We start from the raw sequence: 22124 nt of genomic DNA, 5'->3' as shown, positions 1-22124 counted from the left end.
GCATGCTTATAATTATCATTTATATCTTCTCTACTGGACTGAAAGCCTTGTAAGGTCACTCGTTCAGTGATGGTCACACAATTTCTAGCTCAGTAAACTGCGTGTAGTAGGCACCTCATAGATTCTTATTTAATACTCCCAGAGAGTGGATGAGTTACGTGGCTTTGTGAAGCATTTCGATACCTTGGTAAGGCTAGTCTCTCCTCGTTACTCTTAAATGAAGTGTGGCACACCTAAATGGATACTTCCTAATTAAACCTATGTCCATTTGAATGAGACAGTGTTCAAATATGATATTTATAGTTCTATAAAATTAGTTTATGGTTCATTATGCTCTGTTACATTGAAAAACAGTGAATTATTTGTCCCTCAATAATGTGTTTGTTTTCTCCTGTTTTGAAACCTGCTAAGTTTGGAAGACTGCTTGACCTCTGCCACCCTATTCATAAGAAATACCAACTGGCTGTTACTAAACTTTTTGGTCGCTACATGGTTGCCATTGTTGTAGCCTCTGAGAAGGTAGCAAAAGATTGTATTCGATTTCTGAAGGAGGAAAGAGCTGAACCGGAGACATTCCTTGCTCTAGATTACCTTGATGTAAGAGATTTGTAATGTTTCTTACTTAGTGGTGACAAAATCTTGTCTTTAAAGCATGTCTTTATTGCCTAAAACTAGGCAGTGATAGAAAAAAAGTCATAGCTTGAATGCCTGTTAGTCACTCAAATGGCTGCTGTTAGAGTATTGGTAGGCAAAGCATAGTAGTTCTTGATTTAATATCATTTCTTTCTAATTTAGTTTTGCTGTAAGTGTACCTTGATGATTTTGAGGACATTACTCTAGTGGTACACCACTCTGCCTGCTAGCCAGCAATTTATTTTGTTCTGTAGCAAACGGTAGGAACAGTTAAGACATACCAGTCTGTCCTTGAAATGCCGACCCTGGGTCTCAGTTGTTAAATATGCAATCACATATTTACATACATCGCAGGAAACACGTACCAGTCTTTGGTAGAGCAGACAAAATTTGGGGCCTAATGTATTGAGAGGCCTTAGAGTATCCAGAGTAAATTCCCATAGCAGGAGGCTTGTCATTATCATAATTGCCGTCCTTTACTGGTTTTTCGCCTCCTAGAGAAAATGCTCTGCTTGGTCCAGCTTTCCAGACCCTGAGCTGCAGGCAGTGTCTGTAGCGGTTAGAGCTTGTGCCCTAGACTTGGACTGCCCTGCACTTGACTCCTCGCCTTGTTTGTCATTAGTTCTCACTGGCTTGTTCTCATAACAGTGAGGTCATACCTACCTGCTGTTTTCCAGTAATCATCGCGGACACTTTTTAAAAATCTGTTCACACGCCCAGCCTAAAAGTCATGTCGAAAAAGGTCTGAAGGCTTTCCTGGTCATTTAAGCCTAAAATGATTTTCAGAGTTCCATGATGTGCCACTCTCTTGACACATACGTAAATGGGCGTTATCTCCCATTAGATTTTCTCATTTTGAGAGCCTGGAACCCTGGTCAGCCATTGCTTTGGCCCAGCTGGCTGGTGGCAGAGTTGAATCTGGAAATTGTATCTTCTGGCTTTTGCTCAAGTGTGTTTTCTTTCAGTGTTATGTGGGCCAGTCAGTGGGATATAGTTCATCAGGTTCTTGTCAAATTTTATTGCATATAAGTTCATTCTGTTAATTTGTTGCTGTCATGCTTATGTATGCTTTTTGAGCATGTACTAAATATCGCATTTTTATTTTAGTGTATCTAATATAACAAGTATTTTTTAACCTTTCAGATCAAGCCAATCAATGAAAGACTGAGGGAGATTAAAGGCTGTAAAATGATGATTGATGTCATAAAGACTCAGTTTCCTCAGCTGAAGAAAGTAATTCAGTTCGTATGTGGAAATGGCCTTGTCTGTGAGACTGTGGAGGAAGCAAGGCATATTGCATTCGGTGGACCTGAAAGACGGAAAGTAAGAGGCTTAGATCACGCCTTGGGATAATTTGAAGCAGTATTTATAAGACTAACATACTATACACACAAATATTTATATATGCTCATATGCTCTCTTTTAGAAGGAAAACTAACAGAACCTAGGACAGTTATGGCTTCGGTGATTGTTAAAATGTCTCGTTGAATTTTCAAAGAATTAATTTCTGTAGTATTCCCTGTTATCATAAATTATATTTTAGAAATTAGATCTATTGTAATCATAGCCTAATGCAGTTAATTTTTTTTTTTTTTTTTTTTTAACCTGACATGCAGTAAATGTCCTTGGTGCATCTCTGACTTTCCTGGCGTTTCATATATCATACATGTGTTTCTGGATACCGGGAAAAAGGTTTTAGGGGCTTATATTTTATATTAATTCTTCCGTAGCTCAACGCAGACATTGTCCTTTTACACATTCACGGTTTTGGCACACTTGAAGTTCTAAGGATAGCACAATTGAAATGAGCTTACTGAATGCTAATCTCAAGAGGATAATTTTTATTTAAAAAATACCGTTTTACTCAGTTGAATAATTTATATTTAGTTAAGCAGTGTTAAATTCCTCAAATTATCTGACATAGGGTTTTTTTTAACTACATTTGTTATGAATTATAGAGTCTGAGAGCATAAGTTATGAGGTAAGACCAGTGATGCTACTTAGTATTTAATGATACACCTTCCAGAGAGTTTCTACACATCTAATTTTATCGTTTAAAATCGGAGAAATAATAGTGCCCATTTCATAGGGTTAGAGGGTCAAATTAAGTAAGAACATGCAAATGCCATTTCAGTGCCTAGCAAATAGCTCTCAAAAAGTGCCAGTTATTTGTTTATTTAGTGCTAAGCTAATTTACACATCAGATCTGGAATGTCCAGAATTGCAAATTAATCCAAAATAGGCTATTGTTATGAGAAGTAGGAATTTCCAGTGTTGAGTTTATTAACTTGCCTAACATGATTAATTTCTCATACATTTTAGTACTTCTTTCAGTAATCGTAATTTGATCACTGTCATTGACTTCTACACATTAAATTTAAGGAGGTATCATAAGTGAGCTACTAAGATATTTTGCTACCTATTTATACTATAATTGATTTTTGTATGTTTGTAAAATATGTTTGTAAATTGATTTTGAAGATTTGTATGGTCAGTTTAAAGAGGTCACATGAAGATAAGACTGTTTATTCTTTCATTCAACGAACTTTCACGGCCCTATATCTTGTTCACAGTAACACGCCTTACTCCTCTAGGCTGTATCTCGTTCTTTTCATTATTTCAAAATTTTAATTAGCTTCATTTGTCTTACTTGTATCTTAAGTATATTTCAGGGACTATATCTTCTTCCTGTTCCACTTAAAGAATTTTCTGTGTAGACGTCACATTTCACAGAAAATGTCTTCAGTTTGTGCTTTTGGTTTTCCATGGACTTGATATCTTCCTTACAGACTCGATATTGGGTTTAAAATGTTTTTAAATTCAAATACTGCAAGTGACATCACAAAATGATATTTGGGCTAGTTTATAATCTATACAGTATATATGAACTACATAATATAAGTTATAGCAGTTCTGCTAGCCATAGTTTGGTCATCAAGATTTTTATGATAACTCAATTTCTAAATATTTTTAAATTTATATAACATTTTAAAATCTGGACTCTCTTTAAATGCATGAGATTATTCCATCCATTCCCCTTAACCAGAGAAACAATAATAATTTGTTTCCTTTCCCATAAGTTGGGTGACTTACTTTAAAAAGTATATGGAAAGATATATTTATGTTTTTAACATGGTTAGCAAAAAACAGACCCAGAAAAATGTCATTAGCTAGCTAGTAATTTATGAAAAGATCATTTTTCCAAAAATTATGCACATTAAACAAAAAAAAATGCAGGGTACAGTAAATTGAAAAAACTGGGTACCAGGGCGCCTGGGTGGCTCAGTGGGTTAAGCGTCCAACTTCAGCTCAGGTCATGATCTCACGGTTTGTGAGTTCGAGCCCTGCGTCGGGCTCTGTGGCTGACCACTTGGAGCCTGGAGCTCCTTCGGATCCTGTGTCTCCCTCTCTCTCTGTGCCACTCCCCACTCTCACTCTGTCTGTCTCTCTCTCAAAAATAAATAATAAACATTAAAAAAAAATTTAAAAACTGGGCACCATCTAGAACAGAACATAGTTGAATCTAAATTTCATACCTTATATCAGAATATATTTCAGATGGATTCAAAATATAAATGCGAGAAATGAAACTCTAAGTCTACTAAGAGAAAGCATGGGGGCTTTATTTTTTTTTTTATTTTTTTTTTTAATGTTTATTTCTGAGACAGAGAGAGACAGAGCATAAGTGCAGGAGGGGCAGAGAAAGAGGGAGACACAGAATCAGAAGCAGGCTCTAGGCTCTGAGCTGTCAGCACAGAGCCTGACACAGGGCTCAAACCCACGAACCACGAGATCATGACCTGAGCCAAAGTCAGTCGATCAACCCACTGAGCCACCCAGGCGCCCCAGGGCTTTATTCTTAATGTCAGAGACAGTAAGACCTTTTCAGTATGACAAAAAAAAAAAAAACCCAACGCCATAAAAGATGGGTAAATTCACATAAAACATTCTGCATGGCACAAACCACAAGCAAAGTCAAAAGACATGGCAAACCAGGGATAATATTTGCAGCTCAGAGTAAAGAGCAAATTTTCCTATAAATCAATGGAAAAAAAGAACACAAAGCAGAAAAACGGATGAAGGATTTGAACAAACGTATTGTCGTGGAAAGAAATATAATTGCTCTTCTATGTGAAAACTCATTCTCCCTTTATGTGGGAAATGCCAACTAAAACTGCACTCAATGCTTTTTCCACCTGTCGGGTTGATTAAACATTAGAAAGTTTGCTAACACCGTGTGAGGAGAGAAACCCTTCCATCCCCTGCTCTGAGTATAAAATTCCTATCAGCTCTGCGAAGGGCTGTTCTACCAGTTGTACTGTTTAGGAACTTCACATACAGATGAACTCACATGTACATGAAATGATTTATTTATTGAACCATTCTGTGTAACAGGCAAAATGGGAAACATTCCAGACAAGACTAATTCAATGAAAGTAGTGTGTTCATAGAATGGAATACTAATAATGTGCAACCTGAAATAAGAGTGAAGTGCTTTATGTGCAAGTATGAGACCACCTCCAAGATGTATTCAGTTTTTTAAAAAAGTCATATGTAGACTAGTGTGTAGTGTGTTACCATGTGTGTAAAACATTGGGGGAAATAAGAGACGTTTGCATGCATCTGTTTATGCAAGAACATTCTGGGAGAATGCATAAGAAAATCACATCATTGATAACCTCTGGGGAGGGCATGTGGGTGGTAGGGGCCAGGGAAATTTTTCACTCTACAGTCTTGTGTCTTTTGGATTTTGAATTCAGTGAATATCTTTTCCATTCAGAAATAAAATGTTAAAGTATATTATTTTTCATACCACTGAAAGGGAACGTTACAAATATGTAGAATCTGCATAACACAAAAATTTATGGGAGAATCTACCTTAGCAGTTTATAAGGCTGAAACGCTATTCTTGAAACAGTTGAAGCTGATTCAGTGGATTGGTTGGTAATCCTGCAAAATAAGTGTTTAATGCCTAAGAATTTTTTTCTAGCACATACTCTCTAGAAGTTTCATTTAGTGTTATTTAGAAATTCCTCCCACTCTTCTGTCATGAAATCCCAACTGTGCCAGCCAAGGTATTTTTCAGGAACGTGACCTCCGACTAGGATTACTACCCTGACCAACTAATGTAAGATTTAAGTTAAGGAAATTGCAGGCTGGAAGTTATAATTATAGTCCTCTGGAATAGGAATTTGACTGTAAATCAAATGAAAATAGGTTGTTGGAGATTACATTTACCTTGAGAAGAAATGTTATTTTAATAAACCTAGAAACTATTAAAACAAGTAAGATTCATAATTCTGTGATTGGTGCTCACAATGTTTTTGGAATTGAAGGAAGTGTATAACATGGTCGGTGAGAACACGGGGATAGATGTTCAGCCAACTTGGGCTTTGGTCCGTGTGTATGGCCTTAGGCAAGTTACCTAATATCTTTTGGTCCCTATCTGTACAATGGAAATAGTATCTACTTAATGGGGTTGTGAACATAGAACTAAACAGCATCTCTGTACTGTGCCGAGCACGTTATATGCAGTAGTCAACCGTTGTAGTAACAACAGCAGCAGCCAACCAAGCAATGAAGTAAAAAGAGCCTCAGAAAACTGTACCCCTGCTCAAAGAGGAGAAGTTGACTTGTAGCTGGGAAGAGGGCGCTGGCGTTGTACTCCCATGCATGATATGGCAGATTGTCATTAGCGCAGAGCTTTTTGTGCCCCTGTCCACGCCAGCCCCCGGTGAGGTTTTTCCTCACTGTTATGTTTGGTTTTTGTATAGCAGATACACAAGTTAATAAATGTGCAACTCAGAGATTTGGGAAGACAGAGCTCAGAAAGGAAAATGAAAGCCATCCCTAACTTGTCTCCTGGAGTTACCAGAGAAAACATTTGGACGTACCACCTGTATTAACATTTTTTTCATTGTTGATCTGAAATTCACATGTAACTGGGCGTGCTGCTTCTCTCTTTGCTAAATCTGGCATCCATACGCTAGCAAGATCTAGTGCGTACTATGGTATGTAAGCTATGTGTTTAGGAAGCAGTTCTATCATTCTTAACTTTTGTACATATGGTTTTTACATGTTTAATGGGGTCTTTGCTGTAAAATCAAATATATATTTACTTAAGTTTTCCCATGTTTTTTGGTGGTACCGGTTCTGTATTTTAATTTTAATCTGAAATTTATTTTGATGTGTATTATTAAGGATAGGTATTAGCTCTTCTCCCCTAAATGGTTAATTACCTATCCCAATATCATATATTGAATAATTTTTGTTTTTCTGCTTGCTTAATTGAATTCAGTGATTTCCCATTTTCTCTTTTTCAGTGATTTCTCATTATGGATTATTATATTTGGTTATTCTTATCTCTAGTTATTTATTTGAGGCTATCTTATTGCATATTTATATTTATTATAATCTTTATTATGATTTATAAAATCTAATTTCTTTTAGAAAGTAATCAAAATATGCATTATAAATAAGTAAATAAAGTGCCAGCCTACAAGCACTGTAAAATCAGTATGTCTGAAACTAAATTAATATTCTTTCTAAATCTTCATCTCCTGTATTTAATTCTTGGTGCCACTATTCTAGCTAAATGAAGTTCTGGTTTTCCCCAAGGATTTCCTCATAACCTCTATAATCCCAGTCTATTGGGCCAGTCTATTTTTCAAATAATTGCCAGAATGGTCTGTTTAAAGCTCATGTCCGATCACCTCTGTCTCCTATGTGCTACCATCCCATTCCATGTTAATCCCCTCCACGCCCTCCATAAACTCCCTGGTCCTTAGTGGTGTTCAGTCCCCATTTTCCCGTGAGGGCACACAAAGAGCTCCACGATCTGCCCTGCCTGCTAGCCGTACCTCTGTGCTATTCCTTCACTGTCGCGTTCCTTTCTAGGAATTCCAAACTCACGTTGCCTCTGTCTCCATCCCACCCCTGTGACACATGCACATACGCACAGTCTGCGTGTCCGTGCCCCGCTGCCTGCATTCCACCACCGCCCTTTTCTGGGCTACCTCCTACCTGTGTGTGTCGGAGACTGCAGTTGCCTGCTTAGTATCCCTTTCCCTGCTTTCCTTACTAACAGAAGCCTGATCTTCCTGCGTGACAATCTAGGAGGGACAATTGGAAGTAAATGGCAGTCATCACTAGTCCTGCGAGGAAAGTTTCTTAATAGAACCTTTACCTCCTTGTGTGAAACATAGACACAGTAGCTGGAGCTGTAGGGTTCTCCTGGACTGCCAAATGACTTTGAAACGGTCACGTAAGAGATACAGACATACACATCCTGGTGACACATAGTGTAAACGTAAAGTAAGCTTTGTGGAGAACTTAAAAGCAGAAAAGGAGAGGAGCCTCCGTGGTTCTTCACCTTTCCCTCAGTGTGAATGAAATACGGCTTGGCCAGGCAGACATAGCCCGAGCTGAAAGCGTGCCCAGAGAGGGATGCTGCCTCCATATCACTGCACGTTGTTGTGAAGAAGTCAGGGGAGTCAGCAAGGTGTGTACCAGTGGGCTTCCCAAACTGCCCTCCCGCTCAGAGAGAGCTTCCCGTTAGGAGCTCAGTCTCCATGCCACTGCTGTTGCTATCCAGTGAAGATGTAATGCTTTTCCGCAGAGCCATTTCAGACCATGAGCAAACCGATTGCCAGGCCGACAGTTGGGAAGGAAAGGAGCCCCTAAAGCCTTCCGGAAAATAACAAGGCTGTCTCCCTTGAAGAGTGATCCAGATACTAAGGATTCTATCAGGAGTCTGGGTTTTTGTTAACTCTGGAGTCACCATAAAAACCCTGGAACGCGTACCTCTGTAATTGTGAGACAAGTAAACTGAGTTTTCTGGTAAATACAGCTAGTTACGTCTAACTAGTTCCTCTGACAAGATACAGTGGAAGCCTTCGCCTCTTCAGGAAGCCTTCTGCAGAGCAGCTGGGTTGGAATCCTCCAGTTCTATGCTTCCAGATTATTCTGAGTATGATTCTAGCTTCTCATCGCTTTATGTTGTAATGATATGTTTCTTTTCCCCATGAGAGTGATTTGCTGAGGGTCAGTACCATATGTCACTTCTTTGGTCACTCCGGTCCCCGGTATGGAACGTCTCAAACACAGTAGCACGCAGGGAATGTTTGTCTGAATGAAGGAATGAAAGAGATTCCTATTTGTTGACTTCTTCTTTTTTTTTTTTTTTTTTTAAGCTCACATTGCATGGTTTTAGTCTTACACAGTTGGTCTGCACCTGCTTTCACCAAATAATTAGAAACATTTGCAAAACACTGAGAATCATTTACTGCATAAAGCATATGATTACTCACTGGACTGTAAACTTGAAGCTATTTTGTACCTCTGACTCTGTTTAAATTTTTTTCTTCCTCCCGGTTTCATTTGCATCGGGGAGAATGTGATATGCTTGGTATCTAAGGCTGTTTTCATAATATGCCACTGGCATGTGGTAAGAAATTCTTCAAAACACAGGAATATATAATGCAAACTATTTGATACCAGATTTGCCTCTCATTATTGCATATGTTTGGAACTAATGTACAATTTACTTTGGAACTTTTTAATGGCTGCTAATCTGTTGCCTAGAATTGCTTTGGGCCTTAGCAAAACAGGACTTGTATTTGTGGTTCATTTATTGGCTAGTGTCTGTCTCTTCATAAGTTGGGTATTTTATTCATAAATTTCATTAAGTGGTTTTTCTCATCTATAAATTCTCAGCTGGAAAAATTTCCATATTATGTCCAATCTTTATCTTCCTTATGTACATCTCTCCAGGATAAAATGTTTTTAATTTTACAGACAGTAGCTCTTGATGGAACATTATTTTTAAAATCTGGGGTGATCTCTGGAGGATCAAGTGACTTAAAATACAAGGCTAGATGCTGGGATGAGAAGGAGATAAAGAACTTAAAAGACAGAAGAACCCAGCTGATCCAGGAATTAAAGGTAAGCCCATGCTGTAGACATTGTGGCATACTAAGGAGAGTAATTGTGTTTTTAAACAAATTTTTGGGCTAATACAAGGACTATGTTTAAAAAAATTCAAGTAAAGCAAAATAGAATAAATTAAAATATAAAAATCTTTCTCTTACCTATCCTTACATCTCCGTGATATTTGCTAAACACAGTCTGATATATAGCCTCTGGAAATTTTCTCTGTATATGCAAGTATATATATTATTTTTCCTGCTTGTTTTATGATAGACTTTTGCTACAAACAATGTTTGCAACAAGCTTTTTCATTTAATGTTATGACACGGACATGTTTTCATCTTAGCACACAGAGAATGACTTTTTTATTTTAAATGTTTATTATTTATTTTGGCGGGGAGAAAGAATGCGAGCGGGGGAGGGGCAGAGAGAGAGGGAGACACAGGATCCGAAGCAGGCTCCAGGCTCTGAGCCGTCAGCACAGAGCCTGACGTGGGGCTCGAACTCATGAGATCATGACCCGAGCCAGAAGTCGGACGCTTAACTGACTGAGCCACCCAGGCTCCCGGAGAACCACTTATTTTTAATGAATCCTGCCTGGTATTTCATTACATAGGTTATGTTTATTGCACCAGTCTCCAATAATGGATGTGTTGGTTTTTGCTATTACAAATGATGCATCACTATATGTTAAAAAAAATTTTTTTAAGTTTATTTTTATTTACTTAGAGAGAGAGAGAGAGAGAGAGAGAGAGCAAGTGGAGGAGGGGCTGAGAGGGAGGGAGACAGAATCCCAAGCAGGTTCCGCACTGTCAGCACAGAGCCTGACGCAAGGCTCGAGCTCACGAACTGGGAGATCGTGACCTGAGACAAAGTCAAGAGTTGGACGCTTAACCAACTGAGCTCCCCAGGTGCCCCTCATTACATGTTCTTTAGAGGATGAAAACCGAAGTACCTAGGAGGATAAATTCTGTAGCCACACTGCCTGAGTTTGAATCCTGGCTCTGCCACTTGCTGGCAGTATGACCTTGGGCAAGATACCTAACCCCATTGTATCTTAGTTTTCCTGCCTGTAAAATGGGGAGAATAAAAGTACCTTCCTTTTAGGGTTATTTTAAGGATTAAATCAGATAACCCAGTTAAAATACTTAAAATGGTATCTGGCATGTGTGAGTACTGTAGACGTGTTTGTTGTTATTCTTTAAAATACCTTTATTTGGGGGCGCCTGGATGGCTCATACAGTTAAGCGTCCGACTTCAGCTCAGGGCATGATCTCACGGTCTGTGAGTTCGAGCCCCGCGTTGGGCTCTGTGCTGACGGCTCAGAGCCTGGAGTCTGCTTTGGATTCTGGGTCTCCCTCGCTCTCTGCCCCTCCCCCGCTCACGCTCTGTCTCTCTCAAAAATAAACAGTAGATAAATAAATAAAATATCTTTGTATAAATACATCTCTAAGATGAATTCCTATAAGTGGAATTTCCATGTCTAAGGGTATGTATGTTACTAAATTCCCATCAAAAGAAAACCTGTAGTAGAATGTGTATATCCCTAGAGGGCAACATTGGATATTAACAGATATTTTAATCTTTGCCAACCTGATTGGTTAAAAAAAAAATCTGATTGTTTGAATATGCATTTCTTAAATTATAACTGAGGTTGAGCATCTCCTCATATGTTCATTGGTTCTTTGTAATTTTTGCTATAAAGTTCTTCTTGTGCACGTTTTTCTATTAGGCTGCTTGTTATTTTATTACCTACTTTAAGAATTATTTTCGGGGCACCTGGGTGGCTCAGTCGGTTAAGCATCCGGCTTCAGCTTAGGTCATGATCTCATGGTTCGTGGGTTTGAGCCCCGCATCAGGCTCCGCGCTGACAGCTTGGAGCCTGGAGCCTGCCTCGGATTCTGTGTGTGTGTGTCTCTCTTGCTCTCTGCCCCTCCCCCACTTGTGTGTGCCCTGGCTCGCTCGCTCGCTCGCTCTCCAAAATAAATAATAGAAAACATTAAAAAAAAAAGAATTATTTGTATAAGTAAATTAATTCTTAGTCATATATGTTGTAAATATATTGTGTGACTTTTTGTTGGCTTTAATGAGGTGTAATTTATATACAGTAATAGGCACCAATTTTAAGTGTGTGATTCAGTATGTTTTGACAGTTGTATGTAGTCGTGTAATTGCCCCCACAATCATATTTAGAACATTTCTATCACCTTCCAGATTTCTTTATGGTTGGCCTCCTCCCCTGGACCCTGAACTGAGAGTGGGGGTAACAAAGCACCTTCACAGCACTGTTAAGAGGATTAAGTGGGTGAATAAATGTAAACTTTATAGAACACTGATCAAAGTACTCAATAAATGTGAGATATTTAAAATATCCATGAAACAATTATAAAAACTGATCATATACTTGTCCATAATAGAAATCTCAATAGTTTTTTAAAAGGTCACCATGATTATAATTAAGTTAGAAGTAACAACTAAAAAAATTTTTGTTTGCATAGAAATTAAGAAATGTACTTATAGGTAGTTTTGGGATCAAAGAAGTAATGAAAAGGCAAATCACAACATGTCTCTAAAGTGGTAAATGGGAAGTCTGTGAGACATATAAAAGCTACATCAAGAGGAAATACCTTCAGAAGAAAGATTCAATATAAGGGAATTTATTACTTCAAGAAATTAGAACAACAGCCACAAAATAAACAGAAAAAAACTTATAATGTAATTTTTTAAGCTAAAATTAATTAGAGCACAAGTCAAAATAGAAAAAAGACTAGTGAATCTAAAAGCTGTTCTTTTGAAAGGCTAAGAAATTGCAATTTTAATAAAGGGAGGAAAAATTGGAGGCAAAAATATACAGCCTGCAAATGAGAAAATTAAAATCATTTAAAGAGAATCTTAAAAGCAAATAACTATGTAATAACAAAATCAAAAATCTGAAAGAAATGGAAGATTTTCAGAAAAATATAATTAAAAATATAAAAATAAATATAGGGACGCCTGGGTGGCTCAATTAAGTGTCCAACTCTTGATCTCAGTTCAAATCTTGATCTCACAGTCGTGAGTTCAAACTCCACACTGAGCTCTGTTCTGGGTATGAAGCCTACTTAAAAGAAGATAGGTACATACATACATACATACATAGACAGACTGACCAACTAGAAAAGAAGTGGGACATTTGAAAAGTTAGGCAGTGGTGCAGTCTGCTGGCCAGGCCCCAACCATAACATCTTCCTTTCTTGCTTGGCTTTATTACAGAATCATAAAAAAACTAAGACAACTTGATTTCCTAAGTTTCATTGTAGCTACCAGTGGCCACGTGACCGTTTTAGAGATACAGGTAGAATTATTGGTATTGTCACTTGCGTTTTCTTCTTCCTTATCGGAATTCAGTCAAGAGGCCTGGGGAGGCAGCAGCCATCTTGCACCAATAGGCAGCAAGCATGAGGATAAAGCCACTGTACTAAGAAACTAAAAGTTAGATGCCGTTGTTGAGGAACTGCATCAGCCCGCATCACACCGCTTTTGTGTGAGAAAAATAAGCCCACATTTTTTTTAAGCCACTGCTAGCTGGGTGACCCACCATTGAATAAACACGCCCAGAATGTAAAATAGCAGCTGTGGAAGACAGTGTGGTGGCTACTTTAAACATTCAAACTAGAATTATTGTATGATCCAGCAATTCTGCTTCTGGGTGTATACTCCGAGGAATTTAAAGCAGGGTCTAGAAGAGATAGTTGTACACCGTGTTCCTAACGGTATTATTCACAATAGACAAAAAGTACAAGCAACCCACGTGTTCGTCGCTGGATGGATGGACAAACACATGTGTTGTGTACATACAGTGAAACACTCATCCTTAAAAAGGGAGGAAACTCCAACACCTGCCACACAGTGGATGAACCTGAGGACGTGATGCTACATGAAATGAGCCAGTCACAAAAAGACCAATACTGTAGGATTCCACGTACGTGAGGCCCCTGGAGTAGTCAGATTCAGAGAGACAGAAAGTAGACTGCCAGGTGCCGGGGCTCGGGAGTGCGGAGAACGGACTGTTGTTCACTGAGCGTAGAGTTCTTCAGTGGGCAAAGGTTTTAGTTTTACAAGATGAAAAGACTTCTGGAGAAGAACAGACATGCAACTTAGACACCACTGAACCGCACACTTGAAAATGGTAAAGGTGGTGAATGTTGTATGTGTTTCACCGCAATTGAAACGAGGATTCTGGGCCTCGTGGGTTTCCAGGTGACTTCTAATATAATTCTAGTCTTCACTAAGGCATTCTAGATTATAGAAAAGGACGGAAACTTGCCAGCTTATTTTATGAAGTTAGTATAACTTAAATTTCAAATATTATGAAGATAATACAAAAAAATAAAACTGGGAAATGACTTCTGCTGTGAGTATAAATGCATAATTCTCAAATTAAATATCAATATAGAGAATTCGGTAATGTAGTAACAGAAAAGTACATCTGCCTGAATAGCATTTGTTCCAGGAAAACATGGGCATTTCAATATTAAGTGATCGATCAACATAATCCATTATAATAACAAATCGAAGGCAGGAGAAAAATCATATCATTATATGTAAAAATGTATTTGGTAAAGTTCAGCAGGTAGCTCTAATTAAAGTGCTGACTAAAAGAGTAAATGGTGGAAAAGATTTAAATAAATAGCTTTTACCCAAACCTAACAGGTGTAATTGCTTAAATGGTGAAACATTAAAACCGTGTTAAAATTAGGAAGTAGACTGAGATATCTATTATCAACATTATTATATAATGTGGTCTTGGAAATTATGGTAAATATAGTTAGGCACAAATGAAATTTGTATAAATCTTTGAAAAGAAAAAAACTAACTTTTTGCTGATAATAGGATTATAGTTTTGAAACTACTGGATTTAATAAGCTAATGGGAGGGCTATGTAGATAAACAAAACTCTAGTTTTTCTCTGGATTATCAAAAAACATCTAAAAGTGGGAAAAGATTCTCACAACAGGAATAACTGTAAACCTAAAGACACAGTAACTGGGGCACCTGGGTGGCTCAGTCGGTTAAGCGTCCTACTCTCCATCTTAGCTCAGGCTGTGATCTCAGGGTTCCTGGGTTCAAGTTCCACGTTGGTCTCTGCGTGAACAGCACAGAGCCTGCTTGGAGTTCTCTCTCCCTCTCTGTCTCTGCCCCTTCCCAACTTGTGCGCGCTCTCTCTCTCTCTCTCTCTCTCAAATAAATAAAGCTTAAAAAATTTTTCTAGAAAATAAATCTTCATGAAAAACACAAAGAGGAAAGGCATACTATATTCTTGGGTTAGAAATCTTCTAATTAATATAAAACTAAATACAATTTTAATTAAAATATTGAGGAGGGGTGCCTGGGTGGCTCAGTTGGTTAAGCATCCGACTTCAGCTCAGGTCACGATCTCACAGGTTTGTGAGTTCGAGCCCCGCATCGGGCTCTGTGCTGACAGCTAGGAGCCTGGAGCCTGCTTCAGATTCTGTGTCTCCCTTTCTCTCTGCCCCTCCCCCATTCATGCTTGCTTGCTCGCTCTCAAAAATAAACATTGAAAAAGAAATTTTAATGTTTTTGAGGATTTTTTTAAACATAGAATCTCTTTTTAAACTTTTTGAAATGTTACTTATCTTAGAGAGAGGGGGGCAGAGGTGAGCAGGAGAGGGGCAGAGAGAAAGAGGGAGACACACAATTCGAAGCAGGCTCCAGGCTCTGAGCTGTCAGGACAGAGCCCAATGCGGAGCTCAAATCCACAAACCACAAGATCATGACGTGAGCTGAAGTCAGACGCTTAACTATCTGAACCACCCAGGTGCCCCTTATTGAGGACTTTTTGACTTGATAAAATGACGTTCTAATTTTTACAAATGAAGAATTCCCTAAGATTAGTAAAAAAAAAAAATATGTGACAAAAGTGGGGAAGGTAGAACTTCTCTTGCTGGTGTACAGAATACCGTGAGAAGCCATTGCAGTCAAGCTGATGTAGTATTGACATAGGGATGGACAGATTAATGACACAGAAGAGGAATTCCAGAAGTACTCCCAGTATACTGACAACTTAGTGTACAACAAAGATGATGTTTCAGCTTGGTGGGAAAAGGATAGATGATTTAGGAAATGGTGTCGGCATATCTAGAGAAAGTAATGCTATGCCCCCTGTTATAAAATAACAAATACAAAAATAAATTCCAGATTAAAAGCCTGAATGTAAAAAAGTTAAATGAGGATAAAACCCATCGTATACAGTTTTTTAAGTTTAAAATGAGGACTAGGTCCTCTACTTATCAAAGAGTTCTTTCCAAGTTGACATGAAAAAGACATGATAGAACATCTGGGGAAAGGATAAGATTAGACGGTTCATGGAAAGAAGTCCATTGGCCAATAAACATGAAAAAATGCTCAGTATAGAATATAGCACTCAAGGGAATACAAAACAAATTCAGATTACTTCATACCTATCCGTAAGGCTTGGAAATATATATAAATGCTGGAGGAGAAGTAAAGAAGCATGTACTCCTCCGTTATTTATAGAAAGGAGAGTTCGAGCCTTTGGCAAAGCAGCGGTAGCTGCGGTTAAACACGTGAATACATTTGACCCCTTGATCGCACCCTGAGGATCTATTGCATGGAAATGAAAACATGAACACTTAATGGTGTACATACAAGTATGTTGTTGCAGCTGCTGGCGGTGGCAGAAACCCAGCCCGTCATTAAGAGAACAGTTGAATAATTTGGGTACAGGTACACTCTGGAATAATACACAGCCATTGAAAGAATTATCTAGAGCTTTATCAGTTGACTTCTGTGAGTAACGGAGAGAAACAGGAGGCAGAAACACATATGCAATATGATTCTAAACTTGTAAAACAAGTGACTCTGTGTACGCATATATTCATGTAAAGACTAGGAGGGAAATACAGAAGGACATATACTAGGAAGTTAATCTGGTTGAGTAATAGGGTGGGCGAAGGAGGAAGGGGATGCGCTAACAGCAAGGCTGATCCCATTTCAGCCGCTTACGTGCCTTGTATGGAACACACGCTTCCCATTCCTCGTTTTTCATTTCTGTTTCCTGTTCGGAAGTGTGTTAGTTTTTGAGGGTGCTTGTTGTAGGGCATCGTGGGCACTCCAGATGGCTTGTGTACTTGGTTGCCAGTCTCTTATCAGAAGAAGGGAAGATGGGGAGTGCCTGGGGGGGCTCCATCGGTTAAGCGTCTGACTCTTGATTTTGGCTCAGGTCACAGTCTCACTGTTCGTGAGTTTGAGCCCTGCATCGGGCTCAGCCCTGCTGGTGTGGGGCCTGCTTGGGATTCTCTCTCCCTCCCTCTCTGTCTCTCTGCTCCCCTCTGCTGGCTATCTCTCTCTCTTTCTCCCTCTCTCTCAAATAAATAAATTTTAAAAAGGGAAGAAGGGAAGGTGGGGCGTGGGTGTGGTTATATATAAAAATCAGTGAATTATGAGATCACTGGAAAATGAAAGTGCTGTTCTCTTATAAAATGTTCTCATGTTTCTCTCCCTTGTTAGGATCTAATGAAGATACTTCGCAAGGAAGCTGACTTGAAACACATACAGACTCTAGTACAAGGAACTCATACACGACTCAAATATTCCCAGAGTGAACTAGAGATGATTAAAAAGAAGCAACTTGCTGCTTTTTACCGGGTAATATGGGCTTACATAAAACTTGGTGGAGATTAGAACCAGGACAGAGAATTTCAGGAATTATATATCTATAACACCATGTAATTTCTACACTTTATCCCATGATTGAGATTATATTTTTATGGTTGTTAATCTGGATATACAGGTGTGCCTGCAGTTACCTTATCTCATGGATTCCCTTTTTATTCCAAAAGATTCCTGTCACCTTTTTTTGCTTCACCATCTAAAGCTAAAACAGCTATTTTAAAAAGAAAATTTTCTCTTTCGTCATTAGGAACAATCTCAGCTACAGAGTGAGCTGCTGAACATTGAGTCTCAATGTACTATGTTGAGTGAAGGTGTGAAAGAACGGCAACAACGAATCGAAGAATTTCAAAAGGAGATAGACAAGGTCACGCGTCGTGTATTTATGACCGATTGGCATGTCCGGTAGAGTTCTCAACCAGATACCGGATTTAGGGCTTCTTGCACATACACTAAAGCAGTTTGATCAGTGCCTGCTTTTATTGGTCTGCCAAATGAGTTTGTGGCTTTGGAGAACCACTGCAGCCCCTCTCGAGAGGTCATGACCAGCGCACACTTACTCCTTCTGCCCTCTTCTTCTCCTTGCCCATTGTAAAAATGAGAGCCTTTTTCTTCTCCCACTGCCCTTAACGGCAAGAAAGAAAGAACTTTTCATTCAGATTAGTTTTTAAAGTTACTCCTTCCCTCGGTAATTATTTCTTGAACGTTTCTTGTATATACCAGGCACAGTGCTTGCCTCTGGGGCAACAAAGATCTGGTCATCTAGCCTCTGCTTGTAACATGACAGGAACTTTCTGGCTTAAGTCATGCCGCTGTTGATCCTGTCTAATCCTGAGGAAGTTGTCTGTCACACCATCACTGAGTAACTTCCACTCATTGCTTTAGTTCTGCCTCGTGTCCCAGGTTTTGAAACCACGCTTATGTTCCTTTAATTATCTTTTTTCCAGGTTAAGTACCCCTAATGCTTTAATCATGTATGTTGACCGTGGATTTAAGACCAGCTCTGGCAGCCATCCCCTGGGCTCTCTGTTGTTTATCAATGCCCAGAACAAAGTTTAAGGTCAAAATAGCGTCTGACCTCTACAGAGTACCATGGGACTCAACACATAGAACTATAACTCTCCATAGTTTTGATTGTCTAGTTATGTAAATTATAACTTACCACTGCATGAATGATATCACATTCATGCTTAATTTATATTCAACTAAAACCTGAAAGTTTTTAACATGTCCTGCTGTTTAAAACAACAAGTTTCTCTTATCCTGTAATTGTATATAAATAAATGCAGGGCTTTAAAGATATTGAGGTTAAATGTTATTTTGTTGGGATTTGGCTCATTCTAGTTTTTCCAGATCTTTTTGAGTCTTAATTCAATGTTCCAGTCTTCATGGCTTCTATTGCCCAAGACTCTATAGCATTACTTACATATAAAGAATATTTTCTTTATTTATGTAGAATGTTATATTATGGTGTAGCTAACATAAAGGAAATATTTCTGATTTGGTTAAACATTTCATAAAGCCAAAACCGTTAATAAAGCCAATTATGAGCTTTCTTATTTAGTTTTCAGAGTAAGAAATTTGAAAATCGATGGGTGTAGTTTGTGGAGTTAAAGAGAAAGAAATCACTGGCTCCTCAGAGCACAATAATGCTTTTCAGATTCGTATTTAGCCTAATACAGGAAGTTCTTGGTGGAAAGAATTTAGATTTAAGCACTGTCTGTATACTTTCTAAAAATTAATTATTAAACCAGTTGTTTTTGAAATAATTTAAAAGGTTGAAGATGATATTTTCCAACACTTCTGTGAAGAAATTGGTGTGGAAAATATTCGTGAATTTGAGAAGAAACATGTTAAACAGCAACAAGAAATTGATCAAAAAAGGTATTTTTATCAGAAGATGTGAGTAAGCAACTTACACATATATAAACGTAACTATTATTTCTTAATTTAAGGGAATTGTGCCTGAACGAATCTTTACTTCAGTTCATCAAAAAATATCTAGTAAACATTCATATTCTTATAGAGATAGAATTCTTTTATTCAGTAATTTTTTTTTTAATGTTTATTTCTGACAGAGAGAGACAGAGCACGAGTGGGGGAGGGGCAGAGAGAGAGGGAGACACAGAATCCGCAGCAGGCTCCAGGCCCTGAGCTGTGAGCACAGAGCTCGACGCGGGGCTCGAACTCACGGACCGTGAGATCATGACCTGAGCCTAAGTCGGTAGCTCAACTGACTGAGCCACCCAGGCACCCCTATTCAGTAACTTTTTAAAGAGAGAAAGCATAAATATACGAAATAAGAGAATGAGGATATACTTACACAAACATAGTAGTTATTAAAAGAATAATAAGGCAGTAATTTACTTATTTCTTTATAAATATCCGTGTATATGGATATAATTTGTGTAATTTTCAAGAAATAACATATTACCAGGATAGAAAAATCTGAGGAAGTCAGTTACCATAAGGAAAGTAAAAAAGCTTTCTGCCCACCACACGCTTCCCCAAATTCACCAGGCATGTATGGTTTCACAAATGAATCATCCCAGCAAACTTTAAAGGCATAAGCAACTTCAACATTTAACATTTAAACGAATGTTCAATATTTAAACTTCTTCATGGTATAGAAGAGGAAGTTTTATTAAATGAACATCTTTTTATTAAATGAACATAATATAATATTGATGCAAAAAATCCAAAAAAGGTATGTACATACACATCTAAATCATTCCTACCTGTAAATAACCAAATAAGTTTTAAAAGGAAACAAGCAGTGCAACAACAACAGCAAAATATTCCACCATTATCAGTGTAGATTTCATTCTAGAAATAAAAGGATGGTTCTGTATCAGGGATTATTGCCATAATTTGCCATATTAATGATCAAAGGGGGAAAAATCAATCAACTCTAGAAATGATTAAGAGAACTACACAATTCAGCATCCATTCTTGATTTGAAATTCTTAAAATGTGAGTAGGTATCTGTAATATGAGAAAATATACCTTATCCTAAATCAGCATTATGTTTTCATGAGTAACGTTGGAAAATACTAGAAGTATTCCTAGTAAAATTAGAAATGAGAAGAATATTCAGTATCACCGTTACCTAATGTGCTCCTGGAAATAATAGTCAATAGAGTTAGACAAGAAATATAAATAAGGCATAAACATTTGCAAAGGAGGAAACAAAACTTCCACTATTGGCAGGTTATATGATACATATCTAGAAATTCCTAGAAAACAAATTAGACATTGAAATTCCTAGAAAACTGTTAGAAACAAAAAAGCATTCAGTAATGTGGCTGAATACAAATATTAATATGAAAATTTTAAATTAAAAATTAATATAAAAATTAATTTTGAAATTAGTAGCCTTTCTATATAGAAACTACCAGGGAGACAATGTGTAGGGAGAAAATATCTCAATTATTGTAGGAAAAAGGTGTAAAATACTTGGTACTTGGGAATAAACCTACTAAATATGAAAGTATATAAGGAAACTTTTAGGGGCACCTGGGTGGCTCAGTCAGTGTCCGAATCTTGATTTCGGCTCAGGTCATGATCTCCCAATTCGTGGGTTTGAGCCCCGCATTGGGCTCTGCGCTGGCAGTGTGGAGCCTGCTTAGGATTTTCCCTCTCCCTCTCCCTCTCCCTCTCCCTCTCCCTCTCCCTCTCCCTCTCCCTCTCCCTCTCCCTCTCCCCACTCTCTCTCCCTCTCCCCACTCTCTCTCCCTCTCCCCACTCTCTCTCTCTCTGCCCCTCACCCCTCTGAAAACTAAATAAGCTTTTTTAAAAAAAAGAAATTTAAACAAGACAGAGAAATAATAAAGTTGAATAAAAAGAAAAGGCAGGGGCACCTGGGTGGCTCAGTCAGTTAAGCGTCCGACTTCGGCTCAGGTCATGATATCACAGTTTGTGAGTTCGAGCCCTGCATTGGGCTCTGTGCTGACAGCTAGGAGCCTGGAACCTGCTTCGGATTCTGACTCCTTCTATCTCTGCCCCTCCCCCACTTGTGCTCTGTCTCTGTCTCTCAAAAATAAATAAATGGAAACAAAGGAAAGAAAGGAAGGAAAAAAAGAAAGAAAAAGCATACTAGTTCTTTCATAGGAAGACTCAGTATTATAAAGAAGTTGGTTCTCCCTAATTTAAGCCATAATTTCATCTCAACACATGTATGGACAAGGTTTAAAAAAAAAGGGGCGCCTGGGTGGCGCAGTCGGTTAAGCGTCCGACTTCAGCCAGGTCACGATCTCGAGGTCCGTGAGTTCGAGCCCCGCGTCAGGCTCTGGGCTGATGGCTCGGAGCCTGGAGACTGTTTCCGATTCTGTGTCTCCCTCTCTCTCTGCCCCTCCCCCGTTCATGCTCTGTCTCTCTCTGTCCCAAAAATAAATAAAAAACGTTGAAAAAAAAAAAACTATCATTTAAAAAAAAAAAAAAAAACTGGGTAAGCTGATTCTAGAGTTCACATTCAGAACTAGCTAAGAAAAAATCTGAAAAGGGTAATGAGAAAGGACTAGGACTCCCAGATTTGAAAACATGTATAAAGTTGGATTAATTAAAATCTTGAGGTACTTGCTCACAAATAGAGTCCAGATCTATAAGGGAAATTCAAGTTAATATAAAGCTGGCATTTCATATAAGTAGAGAAAAAATATACTTTTCCAGTAAATCATGTTGGGATACATGTGTTTCCAACCTGGAAAAACGTACTTGGGTCCCTGTCTCATTCTTCAGACCCAGATCAATGCCAAACATTCTAGTAAATAAAATGAAGGCATAAAAATACTAGGATAAGCCATAAGAGAATTTTCAAAAATAATCTCAGATTAGAGAAGGTCTTTCAGTATGACTTAAACACCGGGAACCAT

At 38.3% G+C, this 22124-nt stretch overlaps 1 protein-coding gene across 6 annotated transcripts in view; it reads left to right on the top strand.

Moving 5' to 3' along the window:
- The window catches only part of SMC1B (structural maintenance of chromosomes 1B), an 82890-nt gene that overhangs the window by 38610 nt on the left and 22156 nt on the right, over nt 1–22124 (top strand). For 4 of the 6 annotated variants that reach the window (XM_078449318.2, XM_078449317.2, XM_078449322.2 and 1 more), the window contains 6 exons: nt 412–597; nt 1777–1956; nt 9430–9576; nt 17092–17229; nt 17504–17620; nt 19031–19137. In XM_078449318.2, coding sequence (XP_078305444.2) covers nt 412–597; nt 1777–1956; nt 9430–9576; nt 17092–17229; nt 17504–17620; nt 19031–19137 — 875 coding nt within the window. The remainder of the gene's footprint in view (nt 1–411; nt 598–1776; nt 1957–9429; nt 9577–17091; nt 17230–17503; nt 17621–19030; nt 19138–22124) is intronic. The other 2 variants (XM_078449319.2, XM_078449320.2) reach the window with 1 other exon arrangement.

This window comes from Panthera onca, chromosome B4 (genome assembly GCF_046562875.1).
Source record: "Panthera onca isolate mPanOnc1 chromosome B4, mPanOnc1 haplotype 2, whole genome shotgun sequence".
NCBI lineage: Eukaryota > Metazoa > Chordata > Mammalia > Carnivora > Felidae > Panthera > Panthera onca.
Note: the sequence above shows the minus strand (reverse complement) of the source record. Positions and strands in the feature narration are given on the sequence as shown.